The following is a 12,774-nucleotide window of genomic DNA, read 5'->3' as shown; positions in this document are numbered from 1 at the left end:
AGACACATAAATTTATTTACACATTAAAAGATACATAAAGACAATTTAAAAAATATTCTTTATATTTTAAATGCTACTAGCACGCTAAGCAAAAACGTGAATATAAACAACAACAATAAAATTAACAGCACAACAATGCGTCGCTGTGTAGTGTACATCGAAAGTGGCCCGGCTGAAGTGATTCAGGTTAGTGAATGCGCCAGGCTAAGATGCCAAACAACAAACAACGTACATAAAATATTTTCATTTAACAGTTTACAGTTGTGTTGCTGCTCATTTACCAGTTTTCTAACAGTTTTGTTATGGTAGGTAATGTTATTAACATCGCTTTTGTGTAGTCGTTTGCAGATTAATATGTTAGTCAATGCTAATTCAAAGCAACTGTTGCGCTTTTGAATTACTCTTTTCAGCATATCACAACATGTTATGTTATGAGCATATTTAATCTGCAAAACATTTTTATATTCTGTTAAGTTACAAATATTGACAGTTACATTTTACATTTGCATGTAATGCACATTAATAAATATGTATGAAATGTACATGTTGGTTGCGAAATATTTATTTTTTAATTACAAATGTTACACAAAAATAAATCAATTAAGTTGTTATTGTAAAAACAATTATAAATAGATGATTCAAACTAAATTATTTTTAATTAAATTCAGAAAAAAATATATATTACTTACTTCTTACTTAGTTGACCATTACAGACGTAAGTTGTCCTTGGCCGCGTCGACTAGCCTCCAAGTCGTTGGTCACCTGGTCCTTCCACCGAAGATGTGGATGCTCTCTACTGCGTTTTCCACCTGCGGGTACCGAATCAAACACCTTTCTAGCCGGAGCAATGTTTTTTCATTCGCACAACATGAATAAGTCAGTGATGCCGCTGAACTTTTATATATTAGGCATGGATATATATATATATATATTTTTAAATCGAATAAAAAAATTAAAGCACCTGCATAAGAATATAAGAAACGAAACAGCACATCCAAAAATTTACATTATGCAGACATCATAGAGTTCCGCGAAATACAAAGCAACAAAACACATTGCCGATACAGTATAATTTAAGTATAAAAAATATCAACAAAATTGGAAGTGGAGTATAAGGTGCAGTATTATTTCATAAATATTACATGATAAATAAATTTGTCAATTTTGATTGAATTGATACAGCTTCCTAGGAGGAAGTTGTAATTCCTATCACACTGCTTCATTTCTATACACTGTTTACTTGAAAGTTATACTCCCTAAAATTTAACTCAAGTGGAGGTATAAGTTATAACACCTAAACACTTGTCTTTGGTTAGAGTTATATTTCTGACATATTTCTTAACTGCAAGTTATACCTTTAATGAGCTTATCTGAAGTGTAGGAAATAACTCCATATGTGTCTCTAGTGGGAGTTATTTTCCTACATATCTGACACTTAACAAATATGTTATTGTCAATTTAGATTTTAAGTAAAATTCTATAAGTGCTATACGAATTTTTTTGATCAATAATAAATAATAAATAATATTTTCCTGCATATTGCTTGGTTGGAGGTTATACAAAGTAATATTTTCTAAAATTACAGGGCTTGCCTGGTAGATACGCTACTCTAATAGAAATTATACTATCTAAAACGGCATATATCAAAAAAATTATATAAATTTATATTTATTCACACGTATAATGGCAAAAAAATATATCATTATCAAAATCACTATCGTTATTAATATATGCAAATGTATAAATGTATTTCTTTTGTTTTCTCGGTAAAATTAATTGGATTCTAACTTAACAATAAATTATATTCCATTTATTATTCCAGATTTAATCAATTTTTACAAAATAATTAATTAATTATAATATTAATAAGTTTATTTTTATTTTGTATTAATGTTTTTTATTATTTGATATTTAAATAGCTTATAATTAGAGTATTACTTTGAAGTTGTAAGGGAGATAAATTTATCTTTAAATAATTAATAAATTAATGAATTAAATTTAGTAATTTATAAATATAATTTATTTATTTTTACAATGAAAGCGTAATACAATTTTAATTTGGTAACCATATTAATTTTACAGAACATTAAAGCTTTCTGTAAACATTAACAGATCTGTTAACATTAAGCTTTTCAAAGTTGTTTTACTGTTAATTGGTACCAGTGAAATGTAATGTCGAATTCGCCGCAGTAAATATCATATTAAATTACTTTAAATTTAGTGGTTAAGTTCAAAGTTGTTGTGGCTGCTTATTCTCTAAATATGTGTTCCGTTTGTGAAAATAAACCGGATGTAGCGGTGTGTGTCACAAGCGGAAATTGCTATTGTTAGCAAGTAAAGTAGGAATATTAAAGTTTCATATTTTGGAAAAATGACAGTTTGCTTCAATTATTGCAATAACATTTATTTCAGTTTATTTTTGGTACAATTCTAGAAATTTATTTTGTTCTTATATTAAAAAGAAATGGCTTAAGCACGTTTAATAAAATATCATAGGCAATGAAATAAAATATTTTCAGTTTAGTTTAAGTATCTAATAAGAGTTTGGATAACAAATTCATGGTACTAAGTTAGAAAAATATCATTCCAAATTAAACTGTAGGAGAAATAATGAGTAGAGATTTAAGAAGAAACTATTCGTTTACAATGTCTATATAGAATAAGCCATAAGAAACAAGGGATATTATCCGTGGTTTATACACACGACTACCAGCGGGCTTGTAATAACTAATAGATTCCTTCTCTAGTGGCAGTTGTTGGAGAAAAAAATGCGATCACTCTAACATTGAAAAAGTAGAGATACTAGATTGCTTGGGTAATATACTAGTAATATTGCTTGGGTGAAAATTATGACGAAAGGTAGTGGTTTGACCAAGATTTATCTGAGATCAGGTATAATCTACGTGATATCATGTAGATGAGACTCTTAATTATATATAAGTGAGGTGAACATCTTGGCACAAATTCCGATGTGTAAATTCTGTAGGAGCAGAAAATAATCACTGTAATTGTGACAAATAATTTGTGGATTAATCGTAAAAACTCTGAGATTACTAGAAACCTTATGTCCTACTAAGTTGGTGTTGATTTAGTAGCCAACTTCAAGCTAAATGAGCTATTTTCAATAATAAGAGATATAGTTATGCAAACGGAAGCCACTTTGGCTTCAACTCACTAACGGACATCCGAGAACAGAAGGAAGAAACAGGCCTCAAGTCGTTTCGTGGTCTACTTAGGCTAATTCTTCACTTTAGTGGGGCTACTTGATGTGCGTTGCGCTGACATCTCACAATATATATAATATATATATATACCATATATATAAGCTTTAATCGCTCAAATAGTTTAACAAGAAATATACATTGAGACAACATTAAGTGTAAATCGCCTCATTCAGGCAATTTCAATGGGATCACAGTAAGTAACAGATATCTCCATGTGATAGTGTTGATAGTTGTGTCAAGATCGTCTCACTCAACCTAACCTTAATATATTTTAAATTATTGTTGTACCTTTCAAATATATATTTGATACATACGTCAAAAAATAATTCAAAAAAAATATCAATTAAATAAATATTGTATAATTAAATTTAAGTTAATTATACATCACAATTGCATATATTCATATACTCATACGTTTCTATTAATTAATATATTATTTATATGTATATTCACATTTACTTATATCATATTTATATTCAACGATACAATTCAGCTGTTCCCATAATGATTCAAACAATTACTCATACTATATATGCATTGTTCCATTTGTATACTAAATTGTGCGTCCTAATATTGCAATATCATAACTTTTAATAGGGAAGCATAAATACATTAATTGCATAATAAATGTTTTATTTCATTTATTTAATTAACTTAATTTCCACTAAAACATAATAACAATTGTGTAGCATTTTGCGATTTGCCATTTATAATTTGCAAAAATATTGGGTTTTGTATATTTTTCCACTTTTTGTTGAAGCTGCCTCACAATGTATCTCACACCTCACAACTCATAACTAAAATTTGCACCAGAGTGGGTGTGTGTGCCAGTCTAGAAATGCAATTAGGTGACCTACAAAACGTAATTTGCAATTAGTTTGGGGAAAAAATATGTTTGAGGTGCGATCAAAAATTAAAAATCCATAAAATTCAATGTGCCGGAGCGTTCGTACATTGCACTCGTGGCGCCCATCTGGTCAAGCGGTGCTGCAGCTAATTAGTAAAAACGTACAGAAGGTGCATTTTATGCGGAATTTCATAAGAAAAGAGCAAACGCTGATTTAATGGAGTGTTCCTTTGCTTTATACAAATTGTGCTCTTTTCCGCTTTCATTTTTTTGGCACAGAGTTTTATGTGCCTAACACCTGCATTGTGTATATTTTGTGTTCATTTTGTGTTCATTTTGTGTTTGTGTAATTGGTGTGGTTCACCACTTCGCCATTGTTTACACTCGTACTTCTCCTCATTTGTGGCAGAATTAATTTATAATAAATTTTGTGAATTATTTCAGCGTTTCTAGTCTGCTTTTTCCGAATATAAACTATTTTTTAGTTATTTTAATGAAGAAAATATGTTCAAAAAAATTGTTTAAAATTAATTTTGTAGATATTATGGTTTATCTAAATAAGTGTAGTATTTAATAGATTATTAGGAAATAATTTTGTTATGAATTGTAGTTTACTTATTCATGATTTTTATACACTACTTAATCAATCATTACTTAATCAATTTTTTTAGTTTAATTCTGATATACCCAGCGACAATGATGTCAGCCTGAATATCAGACGAGATATCACCATTGCTAATAGGTGCTATTATGGGCTTAGTAGAAGTATGGACAATATCACAGAAAGATATAACAGCACTGGAAGTTCTTCGTGAGATCTTTGGTCCTCTACGAATGAATACAAAGCTGTACGAGTTTTATCACAACATTGATATAATTAAATGGATTAACATCCACTCCAGCAAAAAAGATATTTGATGTTGGAGTAGTTGGAGGAAGAATGCATAGAGGTAGAACGAGTCTGTGGAGTCAGCAAGTTGAGCGAGCACTAACCAGACTTGATGTAAGAGGATGAAGATAGATTAAAGGTAGATCTGAATACAGATTAATTACTAGTTCCTCAACTTTTCTGTTCCAGATATTACGAACTGCAAAGTGAAACATCTGTCTTCCTTGCGATATAGATATTGTTAGAAAATAGTTGTGCAGCCAAGGGAAAAGGATATTTAGTGGATAAATCCTACCTTGACGATATAGTCTATAGATAATATAGAGATATACATTCTTGTCAACTATGTTATCACCTTTTAAATCTGGAATTAAAGCTGGTTGACTTCTACAGATATTGTAAGCTGCGAAATTTCATTTAACTGCGAATTTTGTTGTTATAAGATGTTCTTAATGTGTAACTAAGGTGTTGCCACCCATCTCTTTAAAATTGTTTACATATTCGTTGCCAATTGAACATGTGTAATGTGAGGTGTTGCTACTTCATAGATTATTGTTAGAAGTATTGCTGCTGGTGTTTATATAGTTGCTTACTTCAACACAGTGTTCTCATCACCGCTTCAGATACTTATTGAGATTAGTAATGATTGTCTCGGACTTGTTTTTAATTTAGTGATCTATTTTTTGAGGTAGTAATTTGTCGCTTGTTTGATGTAATTTTTTAAGCGTTTTTACTTGAGGCTTTTGTATAGCTTTTACTAGTCGTTACCAAGGCAAACTTAAGATTTTATTATTAAGTTTCCATTTTATCATTTTATTTCATTTAGAATTAGTATTATCAATTAGTGTTGTAGTTTTATTATTAACTGTTTAAATTAACTTTAAATACTCGCTTAAGACATTTGTTATTTCTATTTAATACATATTTTATTGTTTTTTTTTTTATTATAGTTTAACAATGATAAATTATAATAAGCGAGGAATATCATTGAGTTAAACGTTCAATACCCTAGAAATTCGTACATTCAGAAATGCTATTTAACGCTTTGAATAGATTTGAAATGTTTGTAAGAAAGTTTGCTTGTTCGTGTGGGGATTACTTAGTTTAAATATATGCAAATATATGCATCTATAAGAATTCGTGTTCTAAGTTAAACACATTTTACTTGAAGCTTTATTGTTCTTTTTATAGAGCAATAAATATATTTTCAGTCTCCTAAGTGAACAAAAATCGCTTTTTAAATAAGCATTATAAACAGATTTGAATAATGAGATATTCTAATAATGTAATACAGACAGAAGTATAAAAATATATGTGTAAAGTTTGAAATGTGATTTTATATGTGTGAAATGCATTGGATGTTAATTTAAAAATATCGTATCGGTTTTTAAACTCAGTTAAATAAATAGTAAAAAAATTATAATAGCCATGAGAACAGTAAAAGGAAGATTATGGGTCATTCTATCCTCCTAAAAGAGTGGTTGAAAAAATATTTCACAATAAAAGCATAGCACTTAGGGTATTGGGTTACAAATTTGTTCCTACTCCATTGAATTACATCACATATTAAGTTTCTGGTTTTTCCAATAAGAGACGATTAAGATCCATCAAGCATCATCCGATACTGTTTAGAGTATAAATGAAGTGAGTGACCTTCACTTGCAGCACCTGACAAGAGTTGTACATTTGGTAACACAATGGACATATTGTAGTGATTGTGGTATTCATTTACTTTCATTCGATGTGAAGTGGCATTTTCAAATTGGGTGTTGTTCCCCAAAGAACAGCAGAGGTGTTAGATAGGTCTCATTTACTCCAAAGAAGGAAATTATAGCCAAACGCATAGCTTGTATTGGTACCGGTAGAGTTTTTTGGAATTTTAATGGAGCGTATATTGGCGCATTATATCAAAGTGTGTGTTAAGAGCACACCACGGTACTCTTAAGCTTTTACAGCAGGTAATAACGTTCAAAATCTCTGGACTTTGCAGTGATTACTAACAGCATACCATACCTCCATAACAAATGCCATAAATACTATTATTTTGAAGACACATTGATATATCAGTTGTATTCTTATTGTGAAAATTGAAACTTTTTAGATAATTTTATAGATAATCCTTTTTTGTACTTGCAGATAGAAGTTATTTAAAAATCATCAAATATACTGTGATATTCATATCTTTAGGAATCGATATAAAAATATTTTAATTTACAAGAAAATGTGAAATGCTTGTTTAAATCAATTTATATTAAAATTATATTCAATACATAAACTCATGTTGATAGTTAATGTAATCTTAAGAATATCAGACGAAAATACTTGCTTCCCCTTACAATTTCTCAACACGGCCTTTATTTCTCACCATTATCTATAGAGTTTTCTAGAGAATTTTCATTCGATTCATCACACATAGTTGGTCCATTGCCTATGCAGGCACTATACGCCATTTGATGTGGAATTGTATTCTGTTGCATTGTACCTGTAAATAAATGTGAGTATGGTCCACTAGCCCATACACCGACATCATCGCCAGCATGATTACCAATGCTACTTTTTATATAGCTTGGAAAAATAAAATCTGTTGAAGAGAAAATTATTATATAAAAATGGAATAGTTTAAAAAGAAAACAACTCACCAGATGGACCAAATCTGCCAGTCAAATCAATACGATTTCCAGCTTCATCTAAATATTGGTTGGTACCTATAGCATAATTAAGCGTTGAGTACCTTACACCATTAGCGTCCTCATCATATTCATTAAGTCCTAAGATTGGATTACCACGACCAGGATAGCCGGAAATACTTAAAGGATGCCCATGATCTGCAGTCACAACGATTAAAGTATCATCTGGATTAGTCATATCACGTGCGAGTTGTATGGCTTTTTCAAACTCAAGTGTTTCATCTAAACTAATGCCAGGCTTATTAAAGTGATTACCATAATCAATAAGACCACCTTCAATAAAAACGAAATAACCATTCTCATTTTTACTCAGCAATTTCAGAGCGACTTCTGTCATTTCAGCCAAAGTTGGTTGTTTTACGGGATCCGCTTCTGAATGGAACTTCATCACACCAGATTCAAAAATACCCATTACTTTATCAACTGCCGATACATCGATATTAAGCAGTTGATCACGATTGCTAACAATCGCTCCCTTTGCATTCATTGCTTGCCAAGTAGAAAGCAAATTTTTTCCATCTTGACGTTCACCCATTTTTCCATGTAAGTCTTGCAATGTATTTGGTAAAAATTTACCCATACCACCGCCCATCACAACTTGGAAATTTTTACCAGGTGACTGTGTTACCAATTGGTGAGCTATATCCATACATCTTGTGACATCAACGTCTGGAGCTTTAGTTCGTATGTCAGTATCACACTCCCAAAAACGATTTGCTACGTGTGCATAAGAGCCGGCAGGACTGGCATGTGTTAGTGTGGTAGTGGTCACAAAACCGGTTGATTTACCAGCAGCTTGTGCCCAATCTGCTATTGAACTAACATGATTGAGCGGGTCCATGCTGGCCTCACAATTATTATGGTCGACATTAGCGCTAACACCAATATTAACAATATTCGTTTTCACACCACATAGATAAGCTGTGGCGGTACAGGCAGAATCTGGTACTTGTGCATTAGTACAATAAGTCTGTAAATGTAATTCACCAGTGATTTAAAAAAATAATTGATAAAGTCTTTATTGCTTTTAGTTGGCGCTACTTACCCTACTTAATCCGGCATGGGGAAATTTTTCAAAACTTAATATATCTTCTTCGCCTGTATTGCCTTTTCTCTGGCCTTTGAGTATTCTCGCTGCAGTGACTGTTGTTAAGGACATGCCATCACCAAGAAACATTATAATATTTTTAGCTTTATTCAAATTTGGTGCTTTGAGTCGTTCTGCCATTTCATTTTGTGCTATATTAATCCAAAAGTTAGGATCTTTGTCTTCTTCAGGTGTGTATTTGTTTAAGGCCATATCCCCACGTGCCATTTGCAGTTTTCCTCTCACTAGTCTTTCTACGGGATGAAAATCAACGTCTACATCTGCGACTACAAAGAGATATGTTTATACTTTATGTTGATTTAATGAAAATAGAGTTTTTTTAGATACTCGATTCTTACTATTGACATATCCAGCAAATGCTGCACATAGTAATACTAAAAATGCTAATAACTTAAATAATTGAAAACCCATTTTTTCAGATATCCAAATGAATCGGTTCTACTGCGTACTGAGTTCAAGAACTCTATGTTGTACGGTTTTATACCTTCGGGAATTGCATTTGAGTGTTTAATTCCATCATTTATGTTATCTTTTTTATTATATCTTTTTTTGGCTATAAAGCTATTAATATACGAGTAATTTTTTCATCATTAACCAAAAAAAAAAAATAGCATATAATATAATAATAATAAAATGTAAATATAAAAATATATAACAATGTGATTATTATGTTATATAGTTATATTAGATACAATTATGTAATTAATATTATCTCGAATTGCGAAAATTGTAAATCAGAGTTCAAGGCATAAATCAGTTTACATATCTTACGAGATAATGTTCGGTTTGAAGCTATTCATATTTTCTACAAAGTAGGTTACTAGGGTTATAGAATAGTTTTTAGATAAATATTTTTATTATTAAATTTCAATATATTCATTAATAAGCAACAAACATTCAAATAGCTGGATGGCTGTGGTCAGAACCACTGGGAAAAATGTGATGCTTTCAATCATGTCAATAATCATGCATGATGTCGTAGTTATTTAGAGATCCCAGTATGGGATGGCTAAATTGATCACTGATCATTAATACATATAAATGTGTTGAAATTTAAAATATCATAAAAAATAAATAAAATATAAATGCAAAATATAAGTATATAACAAATAATAAAGACTAGTCAAGCTTTGCTTTCAGTTTTTCTACCAAATAAATCTATAGTTCATACTTTATTATTACGATCTTCCTGTCCACTATTCCAATTTGAGTACCACATCAGCAGCGATGCTTATCTCGAATAGATTTTACACAATAAAAATATATATACAACATAATATAAATCAATTTTGTCCAACAGTTTTTATTTAAGCAATTTCTTAATGCTCTAAATTAGCACTAAAATTTATTATTTGTTCCGAATACATATAAAAACAACGAATTGTATAAGCAAGAGTGTGAGTATGTTAATCTATATGAATTAGGGTCTGTTGATAGCCCTCCCTGTAGACGTAAAAATTGAAAATATTTGAGAGTAATTTGTAACAATATAGATAAAACCTCTAGAAAGATTGGTTGTAGTAAAGATTAACTAGATAAAAATGGAAAAATTTGTGCAGGTCATTAAAGAAAAGAAGGCGTGGAAAAAAAAGTAAAGAGAATAGTTCGGGTCTCAAAAAGGGAATCGTAGATCGAATTTAGCATTCAGAAGAGAGATCATTTCAACAACACAATTAGACTTTCTGGAAAATAATTAGTTTAAACCAAAGTAAAAGTAAAAGTAAAAAATATTTTAGATAAATTATATTAATGTAATATAATAAAACCAAGGTAATATTTGAAAACCCAATATAATCTGCTGAAGAAAGTAACAAACAAAATAAAATTGTAATAGACAATGAACCGCTATAAGAAAAAATAAGAGCGTGAAGTTCAAGGTGGGACGATATTGCATTGAATATAAATGTGAAGAGAGCATATCTTGACCATAATTAAAAATTTATTCTAACATATCTATGTGGAGAAACAAATCGTCATGTGATGGGGAGGAAAACATTGTAGTGCAGATACATAGCAAAGGAATAAACGATTTGTATTTTACGATTCTAGAGTCGAAAAGAATTGATGAAACACACTCTATGAAAAGCAAATAGCTTGAAGCTCTCAATAAAAAACCCATGTTTGGCTTATCTTATATACGCAGATGATGTAGTTGAATACAGAAGAAAAGCATTAAAATATTGTAAGCCAGTCGTAAGTTGGATTTAAGGAAAAGAGAACGACGATAAGTTCCAAAAAAAGATAATATGCATATGACAAGAACTAAACAGCAGTTCTAACGTATTAATATTTAATTCTAAGTGGGCAAATAAGAATAAAGATACAAGGACACAAATAGCTGGGTACTATTTTGCATCTATATGGGAGTACACACTTACATCATGAAATACTTATCTGAGTCACAAAAACAAAGGACAGCATGCCAACATTTAAGTATTGAAGTTTCTGGAATATAAGATACAGAAATCCGAAATACACAAACTTTTCATTATACTCACAAATGACAAAGTGGTTTAGATAGTTACTGCCGTAGAAATGAATTGCTTGAAAAGCGATCCTATATTATAATATTGTCAACTGTTGGTTCGGTCATGTGTCAAATATATCGATCTCGAACGCACTCAAACACATACCTTTAGATAACCTGAAGGAGGAAAATATATTGGGTGCTCTAAATTAGTATGAAAGGACAAAAGAGACTGTCTCAAAGATAGTGAGAAACGAAAAACCGATGAACGAAATGAAAGGAATGGCGCAGAATGATTAAAAACAATTGTGGAAGACCGATACCATGCTACATGGTGGTAAAGTGATTTGATAAAGAAGAAGAATTTAAATGTCATTGAGTTGTCAAGTTAATTTAAGTTAAAGTTAATTTTAATAAGTTTTTAGGGGACATTTATGTAAAATATAATACTTGCATGATAACCGTATATAGGAGACTTAATAATATAATTGGAATAATCAGAAAACTGTGATACACCTATATAGAAATGGATAAAGTAATGCTACATGAAACCCAATTATGATCAATTTAATAATTATCTATTTTAATGATTATTTATTCTAAACAGAAATGTGTTATTCGAAATAAAAAACCTAATAGGAAAGTTTTTCTTTAGATAATATATTATACTCTTATTAGAGTGTATCATGTTATCACACTTATCATTTTTAAAATATTGAAAAATTTGTTAGATTTATAATTATTTTTTATAATTATTTTACTTTTAATTAAATACCTTTATGGCTCCATAAGATGAAGAGTATAAAAAGTAATGATCTCTAGTTCATGTGCACTTAAAATTTGATGAGGATCATAAGAAACCACTGGCTTAAGATATTTTTTATTAGTTGTGTAATAAAAATAATTGCCGACTAAAATTATGAAAAAAACTAGAATTTATCTCAAAAATTAAATTTTATTAAAATGTTTGAGATTTATTAAAACAATTATACGCCATATGTGCGATATTTGTTTAAAAAAATGGTTTTATTATTCTATAATGTTTGTTTGATAAAAAGAAATTTTTATTTATTAGTTTGTTTAAGTATTAATAAAAATATCAGTATATCGAAGTACTATTTTTTATAACAAATAGAATATAGGTCAAAACTGTACCAGTATATATTGGGTTCGGCAAAAGATAAGTGCGTTTATGGTGCAAACACTTTATGGCAAATGAATACTAGGAAACATTTTACTTACTTTCATTATGAAAATTTTGGTGTGATAGTCGTGAGAAGTTGTGAGAAGTTAATGAAATTATGTATAATACGCCAGAATATTGATATATGAGCACATTTTTTTTTCTAGGATTAGGTAGGATCATATTTAGATAGACAATTCTCTAATTCTCTCATTGCCACAATAGAGCAAACAATTGTTAAAATATGGCCAAGCTTTTGCTAGCTATGTGCCGACAAGTCATCAGATATTATCTCTAAGGGATATTTTACCTAATATATCTAATATGTAATAATATCTAATATATAATAATATCTAATATATAATAATA

The 12,774-nt window shown here is 29.9% G+C and overlaps 1 protein-coding gene across 1 annotated transcript; it reads right to left on the bottom strand.

Annotated features, from left to right (window-relative positions):
- Positions 1 to 7,191: 7,191 nt before the first annotated feature.
- LOC119682621 (membrane-bound alkaline phosphatase-like) lies at positions 7,192 to 9,189 on the bottom strand. The gene is made up of 4 exons (XM_038096108.1): positions 9,094 to 9,189; positions 8,693 to 9,021; positions 7,600 to 8,617; positions 7,192 to 7,541 (listed from the first exon to the last, which is right to left on the bottom strand). Exons 1-4 carry the CDS (start codon positions 9,164 to 9,166, stop codon positions 7,315 to 7,317), a joined length of 1,647 nt encoding a protein of 548 aa, XP_037952036.1. The 5' UTR covers positions 9,167 to 9,189; the 3' UTR covers positions 7,192 to 7,314.
- Positions 9,190 to 12,774: the final 3,585 nt, after the last annotated feature.

The sequence above is a fragment of the Teleopsis dalmanni genome, chromosome 2 (genome assembly GCF_002237135.1).
Source record: "Teleopsis dalmanni isolate 2A chromosome 2, ASM223713v2, whole genome shotgun sequence".
Taxonomy (NCBI): Eukaryota; Metazoa; Arthropoda; class Insecta; order Diptera; family Diopsidae; genus Teleopsis; species Teleopsis dalmanni.
Note: the sequence above shows the minus strand (reverse complement) of the source record. Positions and strands in the feature narration are given on the sequence as shown.

Bases quoted from the DNA above. Each gene is read 5' to 3' on its own strand.
- LOC119682621 (XM_038096108.1), bottom strand. From the start codon at position 9,166: ATGGGTTTTCAATTATTTAAGTTATTAGCATTTTTAGTATTACTATGT. The intron at 8,618-8,692 runs GTAAGTAGCGCC...TTACATTTACAG, and splicing joins CCCATGCCGGATTAAGTAGG to ACTTATTGTACTAATGCACA. The intron at 7,542-7,599 runs GTGAGTTGTTTT...TCTCTTCAACAG, and splicing joins TGGCAGATTTGGTCCATCTG to ATTTTATTTTTCCAAGCTAT.